Source organism: Agelaius phoeniceus, chromosome 6 (genome assembly GCF_051311805.1).
Source record: "Agelaius phoeniceus isolate bAgePho1 chromosome 6, bAgePho1.hap1, whole genome shotgun sequence".
NCBI lineage: Eukaryota > Metazoa > Chordata > Aves > Passeriformes > Icteridae > Agelaius > Agelaius phoeniceus.
Window position 1 is genome coordinate 47746180 of NC_135270.1, and position 20185 is coordinate 47766364.

The following is a 20185-nucleotide window of genomic DNA, read 5'->3' on the forward strand; positions in this document are numbered from 1 at the left end:
GCCTATTCCTCCATTCAGCTTTTTGCATCAGCTTTACTGCCTCTGCCTCAGCCATCTCATTCCTGTTCCCCCTTTCTGAGCTTCCCATCAACTCTCAGCCAGGTTCTTCCTGGGGGAAGTTCCAGTTCTCCACTTCTCTAACCATTTCCCCTGCACATCTTACCAGTGAATGCCTGACCAACACTAAGATTAAGATGAGCTTTTCAGACACTCTCCTCCTTAAGTACATTCTTTAAAGCACATAGATCTGGAGTCTTCCTTTGCTCACCACCTAGTCTGTTGTGTCTAAGCTGGGACTGGTTCTCCACAATTGTTATATAATATGACAAGAAATTTGGGGTTTTTTGGTACACATATACCCTACCAGTTTTAGACATTACAATCCAGAAGTTACACTTTTATATTTTTTAATCCTTTCTTCTCATGTTCTGTCCAAATAATGCCAGTGGTAAGTCAGCAATGGGGAAAATAAATTTTGAAAGATCACATTAAAAATAAAACCAAACACACCCCCCTAAAACAAACAAACAAAAAAAACCAACCAAACCACCACTCTTTAAAAGATCTCAGAAAGAGAAGAAGCGTTTTTGGTTGCAATTAAAGGATCTAGGAGACAACACATGTATGACCAAGTGTCTTTCCTACAAGAGACACAGGTACTTTCCTCAAAGAGAGATCTGAGGTGCTGACAAAAGCCAGCAGGCCAATGATAGCAAATTATAGCTGAATACAGGACAGCTTTCAAATGTGCATTTTCCCAGGAACCAAAACTGTATTTACCACATTATGAGTCTCCTGCCAGCTGTCACTCAGGAATGGCTGTGACAAGAAACCAGCCAGCCTTTCCCACTGACATTAGCCAGCAGAGATACTGCCTTGCTGGCCCAGACACTTTATTCAGAAGCACTTCTGGTGCTAAGGAGCCCAGTGCCCTTATGATGGACAAGAACAAAGCTCTTGTCCTTTGACTTTCTTCCTTCCCCATAACAGTAGCCTGTACAGCCCAATTAACTCTTGCTGAAGAAGTGGATTTCTTACTCTCAGTTTGATTTTAACACAGAAGTGCCAAGACTATGAGATTCAGTGATTCAACATTGGCTAATATTCTTTTCTGACAAATGCTTTTTTGTACATATGCACTCTACAGCTCCTAAGAGCAGCAAAATAGAATCTTCTGCCAAGGTTTCTGCCATTTGTTTATTCTGGAGATGCTGATTAGCATGTGATTCCCCATCAGTGCTGACAGGGTTCATTCAGTTTACCTTCTTTGGTAAAAACAAATACAATGTCCTTGGCACTAGCACTGGGCTTAGGGAGAGATAGAATGGGCATGGAAAAAGAAAAAAAAAAAAGTAAGAAACACAGCAACAAAACTTTCCATTTCAGATAAGTGTTTCAAAGAAGTCAACTCAATTTTCAGGTTAAATGGCTTTCTTTTGTCTCACCAAAAGCACTGGACTCTGGACATGAACTTACTGGCTTCCACCTTACTTCTGATGTGATGCTTTGTGCAACAGATATCACTGTCTAAACAACATGGTCAGACAAAAATGTTTTTCTTTTTGTCCATTCTCTTCCTCACTTCTTCCTGGTTTTTTCATGTATGTATTTTTCTTTCCATTCTCATTTATATTTCTTCTCACATGTCATTCGCAACAGTTCCTTCACACCTTATGGCAATTCTGCAAGACTCTGGTGTGTGCATATAGCAAGAACTAAACTCATTATACAGGCACATAGAACACCTAGAGGACAGCACATCTTTGTGCTACAGCAGACTGCATCCTGGGCCACTTGCAGTAAGGGGTGAAGAGACACAACTTCCAAACAAACAAACAGCTGCTCTTCTGGCTTTGGCAAGAACTCACTCATCACACATACATATGCATCATGCAAATGCACATGTATATTTAAATGCACAGCTATATAAACACCTCAGTGTTACATCCTAGATACATAAAGTTGTGAGATTCAGAGATGCTCAAATACTTGTAGTTTGCCTACAAATACATACAGTTTACTAAAAATCATGTTTGCATTATGGCCTGCTTAGGAGACTGGTTGCCAGAGTCCCTTAGGAGCAACTCTCAGTCCAAAAAATTAAATTCAGCTGGTGGCCAATCACAAGTGGGATTCTCCAGTGCCCAGTATTGAGGCCAGTCCTGTTTAATGTCTTTATCAATGATCTGGACAAGGGAATCAAGGCCACCATCAGTCAGTTTGCAGATGGCACCAAATTGGGTGGGAGTGTTGATCTGCTGGAGGGCAGGAAGGCTCTGCAGAGGGATCTGGACAGGCTGGATCCATGGGCTGAGGCCAGTGGTATGAGGTTCCAAGCAGTAAAGGTCCTGCCCTTGGATCAACAGCAATCCCAGGCATTGCTACAGGATGGGGACAGAGTGGTTAGAAAGTGGCCCTTGTGCAAAAGGACCTGGGGGTGCCCTCTGACAGCAGCTGAACATGAGCCAGCTGTGCCCAGGTGGCCAAGAAGGCCAATGGCATCCTGGCCTGTGTCAGCAATGGTGTGGCCAGCAGGACCAGGGCAGGGATTGTCCCCCTGTACTTGTACACCACCTTGGCCCTGCTGAGGCCACACCTCAAATCCTGTGTTCAGTTCAGTTCCCTCACCACAAGAAAGACATTGAGGGGCTGAAGTGTGTCCAGACAAGGGCAATGGAGCTGGGGACGGGTCTGGAGCATTAGTCTGACACAGAGCTGCTGAGGGAGCTGGGGGTGTTTAGCCTGGAGAAAAGGAAGCTCTGAGGGACATTATTGCTCTCTACAACTACCTGAAAGGATGTTGTAGCAAGGTGGGGGTTGGTTTCTTCTCCCATATAACAACCAATAGGTCAAGAGGAAATGGCCTCAAGTTGCACCAGGGGAGGCTTAAGAATACTCTTATGGATACTAGGAAAAATTCCTAACTGAAACAGTGGTCAAGGATTGGAACAGGATGCCTGGGGAAGTGGTTGAGTCACCACCACTGGAAGTATTTGAAAGACACATTTGTGGTGCTTAGGGACATAGTTTAGTGTTAAGGGCTGGACTCTTTAAAGCGTTTTCCTACTAAATTAGAACAGAATTACAGAATTGTTTAGGAAGACAAAAAAAAAATACAGACTTTATTTAGTATTACAGAGGAGGCGGATGGAGAACCCAATGAACTACTCACCAGAAAGAGGATCTTTGCCAATCATTAAAACATTTGGTAAATTCATTACAATCAGCTGCTGAAGGACCTCCTAAACAAAAGAGAACAACAGACAAACTTCAGTGTGAAGGAATCCAAATCAATCCCACCACAAAGAATACAAAGCTCCATCAGTTACAAAGCTTTTAACATACTGCTAGGTCAGAGGTCACAAAAGGAAGCCCCACTTGAGAGAAGAATCACTATTTGAAGATAGCATCAGGTTGCACAGCTAACATACACTAATCACTTCTTTTAACAATGGCTAATATGGAACTTAAAGGGTCCCATGGCACTAATCAGGATAAATGCATGACCATGCCAGGCACACCAATCATTCATGCCTCTACCCCAGGCATGACCTGTATTCATCTGATGTGCAGCATACAGCTGCTGCCATGGTTCAGGGCATACAAATGCAGCTGGTTCAAACATACCTAAGCCACTCTGTGAAGTCTGAGTAACTCAAATAATTGCTGAAATTATTTCATGGGTCTGAAAATTTAAGGATGGGCTGGGGAAGTGGGTGTAGGGAAAAGCACTTGACCAGGCATCTGGCACTGCCCAGAGAAGCTGGATATAAAGTTCTAGATTTATTTGCATTGTTTCTAATCAGGAGTAAAACAGAATTAAATTATGTTCATTACATACTTAAGGGTCATTTTATTTTGGGGCAGATGACAGAAAGGGGACGTACATCAGGTTCAACATTTTAATGATCATCTGTCTGAAGCTGCTCTGAAATCTCAGAATGGCTTAAAGAGGGAAGAAAGGCTACAAGCCCTGGGGCAGGCAAAATGTTTGAAGTTGTTCAAATAAATACATTGCAAAGGGGATTCTGTACAGTAATACAATCAGCCATGCAGCCCAGAAACAAAGAGGAGGAGCAGTACAGTTGTTAGCTTTGACTTGCAGTTTCCAGCACCCCCACTTGTGATGATCTGGATAAAACATTTTGCAGGTGGGTTTTTATTTCACATAAAAAGATGGGGAGGAAAACAGTTGTATTACTGAAACACTGTGCTGGGATTCAGGAAACAAAAGCTCACAGATACAACTCAACCAAATGTTTGGCAGGTGCCTTTTTCCGGCTTGTCTCCACTTCCCAGACTACCCCCGGGCCACTGGAAGGGCACATGCATTGATACTTGCAAAGCATTCAGACCAGGGGGAAAAGCACCACAGCGCAGCAAAGTAACACACTTCCTGAAACAATCACCCATTCACCCAGACACTTCCCCTCCCAGCTACCTATTGTTATTTCTCTGCTTTTAAAGTTATACCACAGCAGGAAAATTAAGCCTGATTGAAGGAGGAAATAATTCAGAGAGCCTGCAGCCTTTGATAAGCAATCAGAGTGCATATTTTAAAAAATGTTTTGGACAGAACACATTTCATTTTTTTCTTCTGATCCATACCAAAACACACTCCTTGTTGGAAAAAGTAGAAATATCTGTGTCACAGCTAATAGGATTTCTGGAGCTGTTAAGGAAAAAGATTCTATAGTCCTTTATGTAATGTGAAGCTTGGCTACCGCAGACCAAACATTCGCTGAGTCATTAGCCAAATGCATTTTCTATTTTGGGCATTTGAGACACATTAAACAAAGTTTGTTTACTGTAACAGGTGCAAAATCTATTGGATGTAAGAGCACATGGCTGGACTGCAACATGTGCTATGACAACACAGCATGGCACTGAGGCTTTAAACAAAAAAAAAAAAATCAGACTTTGCATATACTGAAGTATTGAGCTTTAACCAGCAATTTCCATGGCAAAAAAGAGGAGAAAGAATTCTGCTTCCAGTCACCCAGCACGTGGAGCAGCACTGAGGCAGGAATGCATAAGGAATTTGCATTGTCTTTGTGTAACCATCAGATCGCTAGCTTTTTAACTGGCAGACACTAAAGACATTACTGCTAACCTTTATGCTGTTAACATTCCCATGAGCTCCTCCTGCAAAATCATTTGAGTATACCACCCAACACAACCATGACTGAACTCTCTCATAATTGTCTGAGCTCAGTATCTTCTGGCAAGAATCTGACAGTCACTGAATAGAAGCTGAAATGGCCCCAAGCCTGGAAGAGTGATTTGTTAATTCAGATTGAAAGATTCTGATTGTTGCAAGAGGTGATACTCTGACCTGTTTATTTTTAAAGTAAAATATTTAAACAGATAATTATCTGTATTACTCTAAAAGCTTTTGCCTTCAGATTAGGGCCTGTGATGATAACACCTAACTTACAGTGCAGCTCACCAGCAGAGCTCAACACTTTATAAAGGAAGGTCAATGCCCCTGCTCTTCATTTTCAAGCTCAGGAAAGCAAGTCAGAAAAACAGAGTTACTTGAGTTTAATAAACTATCATCTGTGAACCAATCATCCATTCACACAACCACAAGCATAAGATAAAACATGTCAAGGGAAAGCTCCACACTGATGAATTTAGTTCAGATTTTGTCCAGACTGAAATCCCAGAAAGCTAGTGAAGCTCAGCTGATACTCAGTGACTGACAGGGATAATGTGACCATGTGTCAGATTGATTGCCCAAAATCCCACATCTGGAAATAGAACTAACATCGTCCTCACCTAAAAGCAAATCAGGATTTCTTCAACTTCTATAATTTATCAATGTTTTCTTGTTTTCCTTCTCTGAAGCAGCAATAACACAGATTATTACACAATAAAAACATTTTACACAAGTAAAATGCTGTGCTTCAGCCTGGCCTCTCAGCTCCCCTCAGATCTTATCATTCCTCCTTGAAGACCACAGGAAGCCAAACTGGCTTCAGGCAGGGAGCTGGGCTGTTTCCAGCCTGTGAGCTGGCACTAAGAGTCAAAGGGCCCCGTGGACCCAAACATCTCCCAGGATACAGCTACTCTGGGCATTGGCTTAACCTGGACAAAAAAAGAAATAGTAGATAAAATGACCCATTTCCCCACAGGGGCAGCAAGCTGCATTATTGTATGACATATAAATGTTATGCTTGAAATCAAACACAGCTGTAAGACTCGGCAGCAGAGGCAGACATGGTGTGTGCATATCCTTCTGCCTCAGGCAACCAGCATGGCTAGGGGCAACACAACCAGGCAGGAGCTGCTGGAGAGGGAAGCAGGGTTTTCAAACTTTTTAAATAGCCCACAGCAACCCAGAGTACCCTGGAGAGCAACTGTACAAGCAAAAAGTCTAATTCCTCCAGTGAGAAGCCTTTGAATCATTTTTACAGCACAACTAAAGCTTGGTTAAAACAGTAAAGGTTATGACAACAACACATGGTAAAAATTTCCCAGATTATTAAAACCATTAGAAACTGAGTTGCCAGATTTACAGCTTAACCAAGTCAGAAGCCAGCTACTGCAAGTCAGCAACCCCTTCCCTCAGACTACGGTTTGTGAAAAAATAATGTTGGCATCAGAAGTGTTATTTAAGGAATCAAAACAAAGCCCTGTCAGTGCTCAGTGCAGTGCCTGTAGGTTTCTGAAATGCTCCTCACCCAAAGATCAGGATATTTTAAGCTTGAGGAGGTTTGTCCAATGTCTTTTGACAGCAGTAACAGTTGCAAAACTGGAGACTTCTAGGTAGTACATCCAACACCATGATCACAAAATATAAGGATCAGCAGCCAAGTCCCAGACTCCTTGAGCCAGGCACCCAAACTCAGTAGATAAAGACCACAAAGGTTTGAGTAAGCAGTTACATGACCCTGTATTTTTTCATAAATGTATTTTTCTCTCCATTCTCATGGGCTTTTCAAGTGAAGGTCACACTGGGTGTTCAGACCTTGACTGCTGTGCTTGCTCACACAGATGTGGAGCCTGAAGCTGGCTGGGACAATCGTGGTGCCCCAGCAACAAGAGGGACACTGTCAAGTCAGAGGTAAGCTTTGCTGAAAGCACCAAGGGCTGGTACACCAAGAAATATCAGTGAGTTACCTAGAAATCCTAAGGTAAACATAAATATAAATGCTCTGTTTCTCTCAGCAGCCTTCTGGTGTCTAAGCCACTGCTATGAACTTGCTTGACATTTGCAAGCTCTTTGCAATCACTTTTTTAAAAAGAAGCTTAAGACAAAATAAAGCCAAAATTCCTCCACATTGATTCAGACAGTCAAGGGCCTTAGGAAAAATCAAGACCCATACAAGATTAAGGATAAAATTCTAAGCACCAAATTAAGCATTTAGGCTTACTAAATGCATGAATAAACACATTCATTCCCTCCATCTGAAAGTTTCTAATCATTCTTGGAGTGCTGAGGCATATTCTACATCCTCTTTTTATCCCTCCAAGATCACCCACACCGGATGTTTGCTCTTTGCCTCAGATCCTCAGCAGAGATGCAGCAGAAGCTCTGCCTCAATCTCCATGGTCACATATTAACATTCTATTTACCTGTAACAGGGTAGAGTGGGCCTCTTGTAATTTTGTAGGAACAAAGTCTCCTTGGTCCATACTATACTTCAATACGTATTTGCTTCTTAAAAATACACATGCAACAACAGCATGGAATAAAATGGTCTTAAGGTATTATTCTTGGATGCACTTTTTTAGTCCCAATTTAAGTGTGCCAACAGCTCTTGCAATGAATGAATTGCTAGGAAAGGAGTAGGTAAAATTATCCTTCTCATGGCTGAGAGACCCAGCAAACACAAGCTTTACACAAAAAACCTTTCCCTGCATTACCATACAGCACAGCATTAATGTAGAGTAACTACTAGTTTCTCATGCAGAATTAAATTAACCTCTGCCTGAATCCTAAACAAGAAGGGAGTACTAAATAAATTATGTAAGGAGAGAGGCAGTCTAACAGTCATTGTAATTCAATGCTCAAGCCAAGCAATTCCATTTAAGTATATTGCTTAGCTATAAAATGCTAATTGCCCAGCTGACTGGGAGCCAAATGGTGCTTTCCTACTTAAAATGCCCATGAGGAAAAACCATCATCAGCTTTATTTATACCAGCAAAAGCAAACAGTACCTAGCCAGGGAATTTGGCTTACATTTTATCTGCAAGTCAGGCCAACAAAGGAGGAAAGAAGAGTCCTATCTGTGCAGCACAGGCAACACCTTACTCTGATAACCTCAGTATGGATCTGATCTCACAAACATTTGGTGAAACACTGAATCCTTAGACATGGTCTCAGCAGGAGTCAGTGGCCACCTGCACCAGCCCAACACCTCCCAGCAGCAGGATGGGGTGCCAGCTTTGCCCCTACACATTTTAAGGGCCCTTTGGGATGCTGCCACAAAGACAGGCTGGGAGCTGCATTTCCCAGGCCAAGTGCACTCCAAGGGACAATCAAACCTAAATTTTTCTGGAATCAGAATTCAAAGGAAGAGCAAACACGCTAATGTACAAGCTTTAAAATAAAACACATTTTAAACAGCAATTTGTGACACAGGGATTGTTTTTTTAAGTATTTTCTTTCAAAGTTCCCAGTTTTGTATTAAAATAATGAGAAGCCTCTTTTGCAGCCTACAAAGAGGTTATATTTTAGATAAAAAATATATTTGTCTTCCAGTAGATATAAACTTCATAAAGGTTGGGGGGTTGCTGTAATTATCTGAGGATTTATTAATGGTGACAGAGAAATCACAGCAAGATTCTGTGAGCTGTATGGCAGGGTCTTACAGAAGATTAGACAAGATGAAACAAGTTGTTGCCAGAAATTACAAGGAAGTGAAACACAAATGGTTTCTTGACATGTTTTTCATGTACATCTTACCATGCAAGCACGCCTGATGACACCATGTATGTGACTCAGTACTGTTTCCCTGCCAACACATTATATACATGACAAAATTTGATTAAGAACTTTGCTCATCTCTGCAACAATTGCACTCGTTATGTGATGGACTAGAGGATTAGCTGTCTTTAAATGGATTTTTTTTCCTTCTGAAAACCAGCAAATTACAAAGCACATTTCTAAAGACCCTTCAAGTGGAAACCCAAAAGCCACTAAAATAACTGTGGCCTCATCTGCTGAAAATAATCCGTTCTGACAATTGTAGACTGGAATCTCAGTGGGAAGGGATGTGAAGGAATCATACCTAGTCTTAATTGTGCTCAGTCTGTGCAAGGTGCAGACAACCAAATAAATGACAAAACTGTTATCAGTGTGTAAGTACACCATGTAAGAACAGATTTTATTTTAAAAAATTACACATATGAGATTTGGATGGCATATAATAGACTATAATATAAAACCTCTCAAAATACCCAGAAGGACCCAGGCATAACCATCCACCCAATTCATTGCTCAGGTTTTGTTATTTGTATTCAAGTAGTGCAGAGGTCTCATCCAGGAACAAAATCTGATTCACTGGAGCTGTAGAAACAGTGAGGCATCCCTGGAACAAAGAACTTTTTATATATACCCAAGTATCAGTAAACTACTAACAAAGGGGGGGGGGGGAAGTAACAAGCAATGGAGGAAGGAAATGAAAATAAGATTCTGTGGCTATAATATGATTGGCCATGTACATTCTCACTGCTTTATGAACTGGCTGGAGGGAACTACATCTCTCCAAATATCAGAGGGTATGGGAACCAAAACAAGTCCTGATAAACGCATTTTGCTTTAAGATGAAATTGTTCACAATGCACATTGTTCACATCACAAAAAAAACCTATGTGGACTTAAATAAAGGTACTTTTATAGCACACAATTAGTTTTACTTCTAGTTTAGTGGAATAAATAATGGAGAAGCTGACACATCAGTCACACAAATTTTATTTTTTAATCAATCTATATACAAAAGTGTACATTTACTTCTGAACAATGACATGTATAGCAGTGGATTTTTTATCCTAGCTTCACTAACTCCAGGTTGAATCATCTCTGTTAATAAAACATACAGCCCTACGGTTGTGGCTAGTGGCAATATTGATTTGACCCAGAGAGTAGAAAATTTAATTGTGGAGTGCTGTTTTTTCCTGCTTTTATTGCCAACAGCACCTTTGACTAATTTATCTACTTTTGCTGCAAATAAACAGCCTATTTGATTTATCCTCAACTTCTCTTTTCAGATCATGTGCAAGTGACTACACATGTTTGTAATAGTGTCCTGACAAATTACTCTTGACTTGTATTTTATTTCATCTTAGATTTGTCCTGAGGTGGTTTATGCAGTAACTGGGAGTATGCAATGTTCTGTGTTAAAGGCTTGTCACTTGACATTACAAATCTAACCAGCTAAAATGCAACCCATCTGTTGAACACACTCCCAGCTAATCTACAGTGGTCTCTAAGGACCAAATTCACCTTAACACAGTAAAAAAAACACCACAGGCCATCAGAATAGACTTAAAGCACCACTGAATTCCCTGAAACTCAGCACCAAGCACACTCACTTGTTTTAAAAGGAAGTCAGTTTTTCCCATACACTGGGCATATTTTACTGGCATAATCAAAAAATTTCACATCAAACTCTAAAACTGAGCAACTGTATTTAAGCTTAACACTGAAGCCTGATACCAAAACACATTAGCCATGCAGAGCTCCGAGGTACAAACTCTGCTCCACTGCCCTTGATCACTGGAGTGAAAACAATTATATTAAAATACAGCTTGTTATCAAGCAACAAACACCAACACAATAAAAGCTTCTCTAAGGAAGACTATGTGCAAGATCTGTTTTTTACCATTTCTCATATTACAATCACTTCTAAAACTTGGGGGGCTTATGTGTTTATATGAAACATACACAGCAAACACCTAACTGGGCACATGATACCAGTCCACATAAAATACACTGAATTTCTTAACACGATTGCTGGATGTCATGAAGAAGACCAAACTTCATTAACCCAAGGCAAGTGCATGGCAAGTTGTAAGGCTTACTTATAGAGGTTCAGAACTTAAGATCTGTATTGCAACTCCAACATTGCAGTGGGGGTCCAGGCTCTGACAATGTGCTAAGACTCTTAAGAAGCAGGAGACCACCAGACTGACAATTATGACACAATTCCTGAAAAAGCAGCAGCCAAAAGTAGAGGAAAAAAGGAGTCAAAGATGGGAAGAGATAGGAATACTAGCTACACATTATAGCAATACTGCTTTCCCAAAGATGAATAATGAGCAGGAGCTAGGAAGCACAAATGCATACTTTTTGTAATTTATTAGTACAAATATTGCTTTAAAAAGAATGTGTTTTCTTGGGGAAAACTCTAAAACCATTAGCCCTGTGAGGGCAAAGGGGCATGTGCAACAGGAATAATTTTGAGGTTTCTCTAGTACAAATACTGAAAAGCCAAATCAAAGCTGAAGTTTAAGTATGAAAACAAATCTGTCAAACTAGAAAAAATTAATAAAGCAGAGAGGGGACAAAAAAAGGGATAATTTCATGATTTCTAGAATTATGAAAAATATTTTAGCAAACAGAAGGCCTAACAGATGCAAATACTTTAATGTGAATGCATGAGTCAAATTTCATCAGTGACTAAGGGTAATAGAAGTAAAACAAACATCAAAGTTGACTGTTACCAATCTGATACTCTTATGTCCTGGTTGAAGCAGGAACTCATGACAACCTTTGATCTACCTCTCAGTCACCAAACAAAACAAGCTGCTTTACCCTGCCACTCTTACTAATGCTGAGTAACATCCTACTGTCTCAGCCATCTTGACTGCCATGGGGTCAGAGCTCACAGAGAAAAATATTTCTCATTAGCAAAAGGCTCCATGCTTTGCCTTCACTACACCCAAACATCCTCAGAGCTGCTCAAATATAAGGCAGTTAAAGGCTCAGAAACAAGCACAAACATGCTTGGTCTTCCCAGGATAATGCTTCCTGAACAAATAAGATTTAATTAACGTTACAATGGTAAACCATTTTCAGAGATCCAAATGGGTAGTGCTGGAGCAACACAGAAAATGACACCTAGAAACTGACAAACTGTAAATACATAGACACTATTCACAAAGTGATGACCAACAGGAATTTTATGGGATAAATATTTAGGTTATTGTTAAGATCACTTTGAAATGCATGAAAATCTTTGTCTCCAACTCAGGAAACTCAGTGTTTCTAGAACAATTTTTTTCTTCCAGTGAAGAAAACAGTTGTGACAGTGCTTGAAGAATACCTGTTAGAGAACTGAGCAACTGGTGTGTCAGCACTTGTCCTACTTTTTCCACCCAGCATGTTTATAAATATGAAGGGAAAAAAATCAATTAAGTTTAAATTAAACCGACTAATTTCCAAAAGCTAATTTAAAGATTTTTAACCATGAGTCTCCACACAAGCTTGAAACTTGTGCTTGGGCAGCTTACATGCAACCTAGTATTGGACAACAAATTAATGTTTCAGGAAGCATGCACACAGTCACTGTGCCATCAGCTTATTATCTAACTGCAACCGAGAATGCAGCTGGGCAAGAGGGGTCCTTGAGGCATTTGCAGATGACCATGCAAAAACCCATGTTGGATTTACAGAAGAGGAAAGTTTCCAACTGGTCTGGAGAGGGTACAGGGAGCAAGCTGTTCTACCCTACGAGGATGCCTGATCCAACAGTGCAGTGCTATGGGACAAATGAGGTGATTGGGGAAGTTTTTTTTGGGAAGGTCTGTAAGTTGAAACAAAAGAGTCCATACTTGCTAAACATTTGATTGTGTTAGGTGCTTTCTGCTACAACCACCTGATGGTCTCTTGTAGGCAAACTCCCATTACCAACCAGTTACCAAGGGCACTAAAAACTTAAGTACCATTAATGCAGAGAGAGAGAGTCCTTGCAGTTCAGGCATGCCCCTCTCAAATACTCCTAAAAAACCTCTAACAGGTATTATTGCAGGTTAATGTTATAAGCTTTCCAACTACTCTGAAACAGAATTTATATCCAACACACCATTACTTCAGTGTATTACTGCATTATCACTATCATTTAATTTACCCAATATTAACAAGTTCAACAAACACCCACACATCCCTTGCCAGGTGCTTTGCCACTGCAGCAACAGTCTCAATTTTTTTCTTAAGTTAAGGGAGAAGCTTCAAGGCAGATCAGATGGGTCTCCCATGCACAAACGTACAGTGGTGTTTCTCTTTAGAGCTAGCAGATTGCCCCAGGCAGGGAACACGCAGAGAATTTTCAAGACCGTCAACACTTCTTGCACTGTACAGGCGGAGAAGCTGCAATAAATTTCACGGGACTTTCTCAAGGTAACCCAAGCAACCTTTGGAAGGAAAACACTCCCAGCATCTACTGTGATAATCATCGGTTTTACCATTAGCACTGAATTGCAGTTACAATAGAAGAAATAAAGGAGAAAAATAAAGATGACCACCACGGAATCTAGCAGTGAATAAAATGAGAGGGAAGGAAAAGGAAGCCATGTCCTCAAAACAGCCTCTGGGCTATTCGTTCCCTTTCTAGATTTTCTCTGTTTATTTGTTTTCAAAGGCAAACAACCTTTCCATCTGGAAAGTTACTCCGTCCCTCTCGGAGGGGGGTACGGGTACCTACGGAGAGGAAACACAGTTATTTGCAGTTGACGCTGGGTATTCACAGAGTTTACTGCCAGCAATTTGCACCTCGGCAAAGCCAGGTCAGGCGCAAAACGGAGGCAACCGCCGGGTCAAGCTGCCGAGCACAGCCTCCCTGACTGACCCGACGTGCTGCCAGCGGGGAGGTGACACGGGGGTTCGTCCTCAGTCCCAGCCCACGGAGATCCCTCGCTGGCATCTGATCCCTTCGTAAGCTCCCCCAGCCTGGGGCTGCCAGGGCAAAAAGCGATGGCGCTTCACGATGCTGAGTGCTCCGCACCCACCCGAAGCAAGCGGGTCCAGGAGGGGACCTGGGGCGGGTCCAGGACATCCATCCCAGGACACTGGGGGACTTGCCCTCTCCCGTGCCATCCCCATCTCACGGAAGTTCACTTGCTGTCCCTGCCCTCTGGGCACCCCAGAGTAACAGAAATACCGTCCTCTAAATATACATATATATATATCTGTATACATGTAGACATACTGAGTTTTGTGTATATACGTTTCTGCTATTTGTCCCACCGACTACTCCGGTATTATTCTAACTGCTCAGACCAGTAACAGGCAAAATCCTTCTGGAAGCCCCATGGGATTTGTTGTATGCAAGAGTGTCCCCCACATTCAATCATTTGGAGTCCCCACAGCTCAACAGCAAGAGCATCAGGAGTCTTACCCCACACCACACAGCAGCAACAAGGTGGCTTCCTAAACACAGCACTAAAAAGGCTGCTAAAAGGCTGAAAAAACACTCTGTGACACGTTGTCTACTTGATAAAATTTAACGTCGGTCTTTCATGGTCAGGTCAGTTATCCAACTTACCTCAAGTCTGAGAATTTACACCAAAAATAGTTGCTTTAACACTTGCTTTAAAAAATGAACACATAAACACTTTGAACAAATATGAAAAATCATAGCACAAGGTGCTGTGGTACATCAAGACTTTATATCTGCAATTATCAAAGTCGTCTTTATGAGGAATTCACCCCCTACACACTTACAAACCCCACTCACCTTCCACATTCTATTCCACAGATGTGGAAGAGAAAACCATCAAAAGTTAATGCTGAAAAGCCATGAAGCCACACTGAGTCCACAACTCAAAGAGCAGTTAGTATCACAGGATAGCAAAGATCTCCTTAGTGCACAGCAGGGGAAATACTTCACAAAAAGAGAGTTATGACCAAAAATAGGTAAAAGGAAAAGGTCCCTTCCAACAGCTGCCACAATTTCGCCTATACACAGAACAGGAAATAGCCAATATCCCTCGGTGGTAGCTGCTAGGCAAAATTTACTTATCAATGGTAATCCAGACTATGCATTCACACACATATGCATACTTGCTCATGCAAACATTCTCTCAAGAAGAACTTTCAGTCTTGCCAGAGCTTAACAGTGCTCCTTTAAGTATCTGAAAGGACTGATTAACCCTGCTTAATACAATCTGTGTAATCTACTGTGAATCTTGCAGATAACTCATAACTGTTAACATTAATTAACTCAGCAGAGCTTTACCCTTCTTGCTCCCCCACCAGCCTCATAGCACAGAGCTCAATTTAAGCATTCTTTCACTACAGCCCTAGCAGGCAGCTTCTGTATCAGAAAACTCAGTAAAGTAATGACACTGGTTTAAGAGAAGACTTCTCCCCACATTTTATAATACTTCTTCATTACTGATCAGTAGTTACAGCTCACACTCAAAGCATACAACACCGTGGAAATACCCATGATAAAAGAAAAAATGTAAAGGATACTGCTGCATCCAGAAAATCCTATCTTTATGCTATCTGTGACAGAAATAGACAAAAGCTGTGTCACTGTGTTATTACTAACATTTCAGATAAAGTAATTTCTAACACCACTATGCCAGTTTTTAGGCTTCTGACCACTGATTTTTTTTTCAACAAAATACAGTTTCCTTCTAAGCTGTGATGTTTAGCATTTTCCTGAGAGAGGATGTCAATCTATCATACGTTCATACAAAAGCCTCATTTATAGCTGAAAGAAAAAGCAACTTTCAAGACCTTGTATTTACAGAGGAAAACCTTAAAAAATGGTCACAAAAGATTTGAAGTCAGCAAGGGCCCCCAAACACAAGGAGATGCCTTGGCTATAGGTAGAAAAAGCAGAACTATGCATACTACCAACCCCTTTCTTTATTTCTAGCATAATTTTTTAAATCATGCTACTTAATTTTCAGTGTCCTTGAAGGGCACACAAAGGTGGCAGGCATGTATGGTTCTCAGCAATTTCCAAGCTGCCTCACACGTGGCTCATATCCCTTACCTCCACCAGCAGAGCTCAGGTTTATTATTTAAGCAACATAATGGAGGGAAACCCAATATGAAGTATCAAGTGACTTGGAGCTCCCTATCAACCAGATCACAAAACAACAGCAGTGCAACCTTATGAGCTGGAAGCAGAGGAGGGGACAGTAACTCCCCAAAAAAATTGCTCCAGGCAAGAGAAATTCAAGCCTCAGGCTGCAAAGAACAGCAACACCTCCCATCCAGCACATCTGGGCTGCACTGCTCTGTAGAAATAAAGATTATTAGTATTTCAGAAGATATAGGTTATAAAAATGTTTATATTGTTGTTGCATCTACTGAGTACCAGATCTAAGCCTAGCAGCACTCAAAGCATGCTGAAACATCCTCAGTGGTCTGGAAGAAGTCTGTTCCCTAGAAGTAGCTTCCAATGAAATTTTCAGGGACACTACAATCAGAAAAATGCAGCACAAGCAGTATTTTAGCTACAAAGACAGTGTTTACACCCTTCACCTCAGTAAAGTACAAGACCTTGGCAAGGAGTTCCACTATAAAACTTAAAAAGGAGCCATGCAAGCTCCACTGCAAACTCTGGAATGACAATGATGTTAAGTGCTGGAATAAGGACTATCTTCCCCTGGTTTAGTAGCAGCTTTTCAAAAAACTTATTAAAATGGCTCTGCATCATTGTTTAAACATACTTCGGTGGAGGCATCGAATTACTCTGACAAACCAGTTTGTCTCAGAGTACCGTGAATTAGTTCAGTGATGAATGGCCCATCAGAAACTGGAGCCCTATGGGAACTGGCGCAGTCACTCACCAAAAGAATGTTACAGTAAAACAAATTCAAACCTATAGTAATGGTCTGCATTTTGAAGCTGGGCATCCAAACTAATGGTCTTACTTCACACTGCTCAGAAAACATGCAGCTCCCACAAATTATAAAGGGATAAATAGATGCTTACTTCCTGGAGGAAGCAATTAGAGAAATCCAGCAGTTATAATACAGTACCTTAACACAAGTCTAGGTACTCTGGCACCTCAGTTGCAGTACCCAAATCCACTGTTCCTTTAAATCTCAGAAAACACAGTTTGTATTTTCACAACATTGAGATACCCAGTAAATACAGGGTGCTAAAATCAGGCATTTTAGTTTGAACCTCCAAACGAGGCAATTTGTTTTGACAGTGGAAATATGCAGATGATCTGCTAAATTGAAGATTAACACACTGTAGTAAAGACCAGAATTTCCCCCAAATTAAATTTGTATTCACTGATGTTACTTTTTAAGCAGCAATACAAAAACAGGCACAACTGAAACTAAAAAGAGCATTTGCTGCATTTCAGACTAGTAGATACATGATTCCTTGTGAATTTTGACTGGAAGTCATTCTCACGAGGTAGAGGGAACAGGCCCTTTGAAATTGGCCCAGCACAATGCAGGCAGGAACTAAGCAAACTTCTTCAAACAGCTCTGCCAACACCATTCAGCTCCAAGCTGCAAAACTCCTGCTGTTTCAAACTTAGGGCCTCCTGTGAGCAGACTGCTGATTACACCAGGTTGTATGGCAGGTTTTTGATATGTGCTCAGGACAGAAGAATAAGAATGAAACCTGCCCACTAGTCATGTTAAATACAAGATTTCACACCAGACTGAAAGAAAAGGACACTTTGCCATCTATTCATTCCCTTGCCCTCCATTTAAAGGAAAATTCACTGTAGTACACTGTACACATGCCCTGTTCAGAGTGCATAACTCATGCAAGCATTACTGGACACACTGCTATCACAAAAGATAAGTGGGAGACAGCACCATGCCAACATCTTATCTCCAAACAGAGGAGATATGCACAGTCAATATAGCCAGAGTGCTGAAATGCAGGGCTGCAGCACATTTAATGGGGCTCTTTATCCCCAGTTATGCTTGCACATTACAGAACATTTGGAGTGGACAAGGAAAAGGAACTATAACAATTCCACAGGCATCTTTCATATTGGTTTTTATGACACCAATCCAGAGGAATCAAACTTGTACAGGTTTCTGTGAAATTTTTCCCGGGGAGACCCTTGGGTATCACCCCAGGCAAGGAAAGAGCAAAGGCTGCCATAGCAAGCAGCAGCCAGGTCATTGCACACCTCGCTGCACACACCCCACCCCCCAGCCATGTGTGCCTGGTGCCATGGGGAAACAGCAAGGGAAGAGGAAGACATAGGATCTGTAAAAAGCTCTCCCTTGTTCCCATCATACTTGGTTTTTATTTATGAATTTAAGCAAAGAGGCATTTTCTGTCTAATCAAGTGCAACCCCCTTGCTGCCTTGTAGTATCACAGCTGTGAGTCTCCTAATTGCATCTTTAGTATGCAAAAGGTAAGAAATGCTCATGAAAAGATGACAGGAAAGGCTTGGCTGGTTGGCCATAAACATGGACACGAGGGTTTTTCCTTAGGGAATGGCCAGTACAGAAATCAGATGTTCAGAATATATTTCTGGCCATATGGTTCAAAGCGATGAATAATGTGCTTCAGAAAAGAAGGATGACAAAAATAATACAGCATTGCAGTAAAGCACCAAATTAAACAAATAACAGGTGGTGACTAAAAGTGCATTTTTAATGAGCAGCTCTTTATGAATGCACACAATGCAAAGTGCTTTCCACTGTTTTGTAACACACCACTCCTCATTATGGATTAAAAATATCTCAGTTATAGAGAGCCAGATGCATAAACTCTTACTATTTGGACATTTCATAGAATTTATTTTTGCGAGATTTGACAGCCAAGCAACAAGAACTTGAAATTCTGAACTCTTAATACTCACAAATTCTTTAATTAACACTAACTTTTTTCACTAGGCAATTTTTTTATTAAATGTTGATGTGTGTTTTAATAAACTTTGATGTGTTTCCAGTGCATCTGCCTCATCAAGTGTTCTGCTCTTCACATGTAATTGAGGAAGACAGCAATCCAGTGGTTAATACAGAAGACAGTGTTTGAATTCCTGAGTCCAGACAGACATGGAACACAGATCCACAGCAGTTCTTCAAAGTGAATTACTGCCTTCCCAAGCTCTTCCCAAACCAGTCTGCATGAAATCCAGTGGCCAAGAATGAGATGCTACTCCATACCAGGAGGTACTGCTATACCATGGGGTATTAAAACATCTTAAGAACCAGGGTTACTTATCCAACTGAGAGAAAGCTAGAGAAAACATTGCAGAGACCAGTTACCCAAGAAAGCAAGACTAGTTTAAATGGCCTATTTCTGCAATGGAGGAAGTCTCAGAAAGAATGCCAGGCAGTTAATGCAGTCAGGAAATGAGAGTTTGTGGTGCTAGAGCTACAGTGTAACGAAGTATGTGCAGCTAAATCTGTAGCCTGCTTTGTCTCACCAGAAGAGCAATATTATCTCAAGGATTGTGGCAGCAGTTTCAGTGGTTACTCAAGCCTGAATCTTCCTGCATGAAGGAAGGTCAGTGTTACAGAACATGAAAACAAATGTGTTCCTCCTCTCAAGTGCAGCTGTCTTGTTAATCTCAAAGATGACATATTCCTCATGTATCAGTCACCACTTTAAAGCCCTGATTCATACAGACAGACTTAGGAGCACATGGCAGGTTACTATTTCAGCAGGTTGCTTAAATCTGCAATGCATAATACTCCTTGTAATTCTTAATTGCTTTACTCCTCAAGGGCATACAGCCTATGTTTTGGGAACTGGAACAGACTTGCTCTGAATATCAAAGAAAAATTAATGACTTGTCATTAAAAAGGTGAGAGGTAGTAGTTAAACACTACCCTCTTCTAGCTGGTTCCTTGGAAGGACAAAAATTAAAAAAAATATTTTTCCCTTTTAATAGTTGTTTTCATGATATGCTAAAAAAATAAACAAAAAAGGCTTGCCCCCACTCTGCAAACAAATTATTTTAGGTGCCTGTGTATTTAATATTGTATTACATTACCCAGTATGGTTGCTCTGTTAAGCACAAACTTTGATGGCTTCCCAAGTGCCAGGAAACCAGTTCACTTAATTCATAATTTCTCTGATACAGCAGCAGTGTGTGCCAAATATGTGGAACCCAAAAGGGCCTGTATCACACAGAGAAAAAGATGATTAAACAAACTGGAAGTGCTTAAACTGACTAACAGTGCAAAAACCTTCCTCTCCCCCAGCAAGAGCAGTGAGCTGATCTCAGTTAACGCTAAGAGCCAAATTCTAACTTTTTATTAACACACAGCTTCCCTAAGGC

The 20185-nt window shown here is 41.0% G+C and overlaps 1 protein-coding gene across 3 annotated transcripts in view; it reads right to left on the reverse strand.

Moving 5' to 3' along the window:
* The window catches only part of CCDC88C (coiled-coil and HOOK domain protein 88C), a 97082-nt gene that overhangs the window by 55499 nt on the left and 21398 nt on the right, over positions 1-20185 (reverse strand). For all 3 annotated transcript variants that reach the window (XM_077180624.1, XM_077180625.1, XM_054635327.2), the window contains exon 4: positions 3173-3242. In XM_077180624.1, the coding sequence (XP_077036739.1) occupies positions 3173-3242 (70 nt within the window). The remainder of the gene's footprint in view (positions 1-3172; positions 3243-20185) is intronic.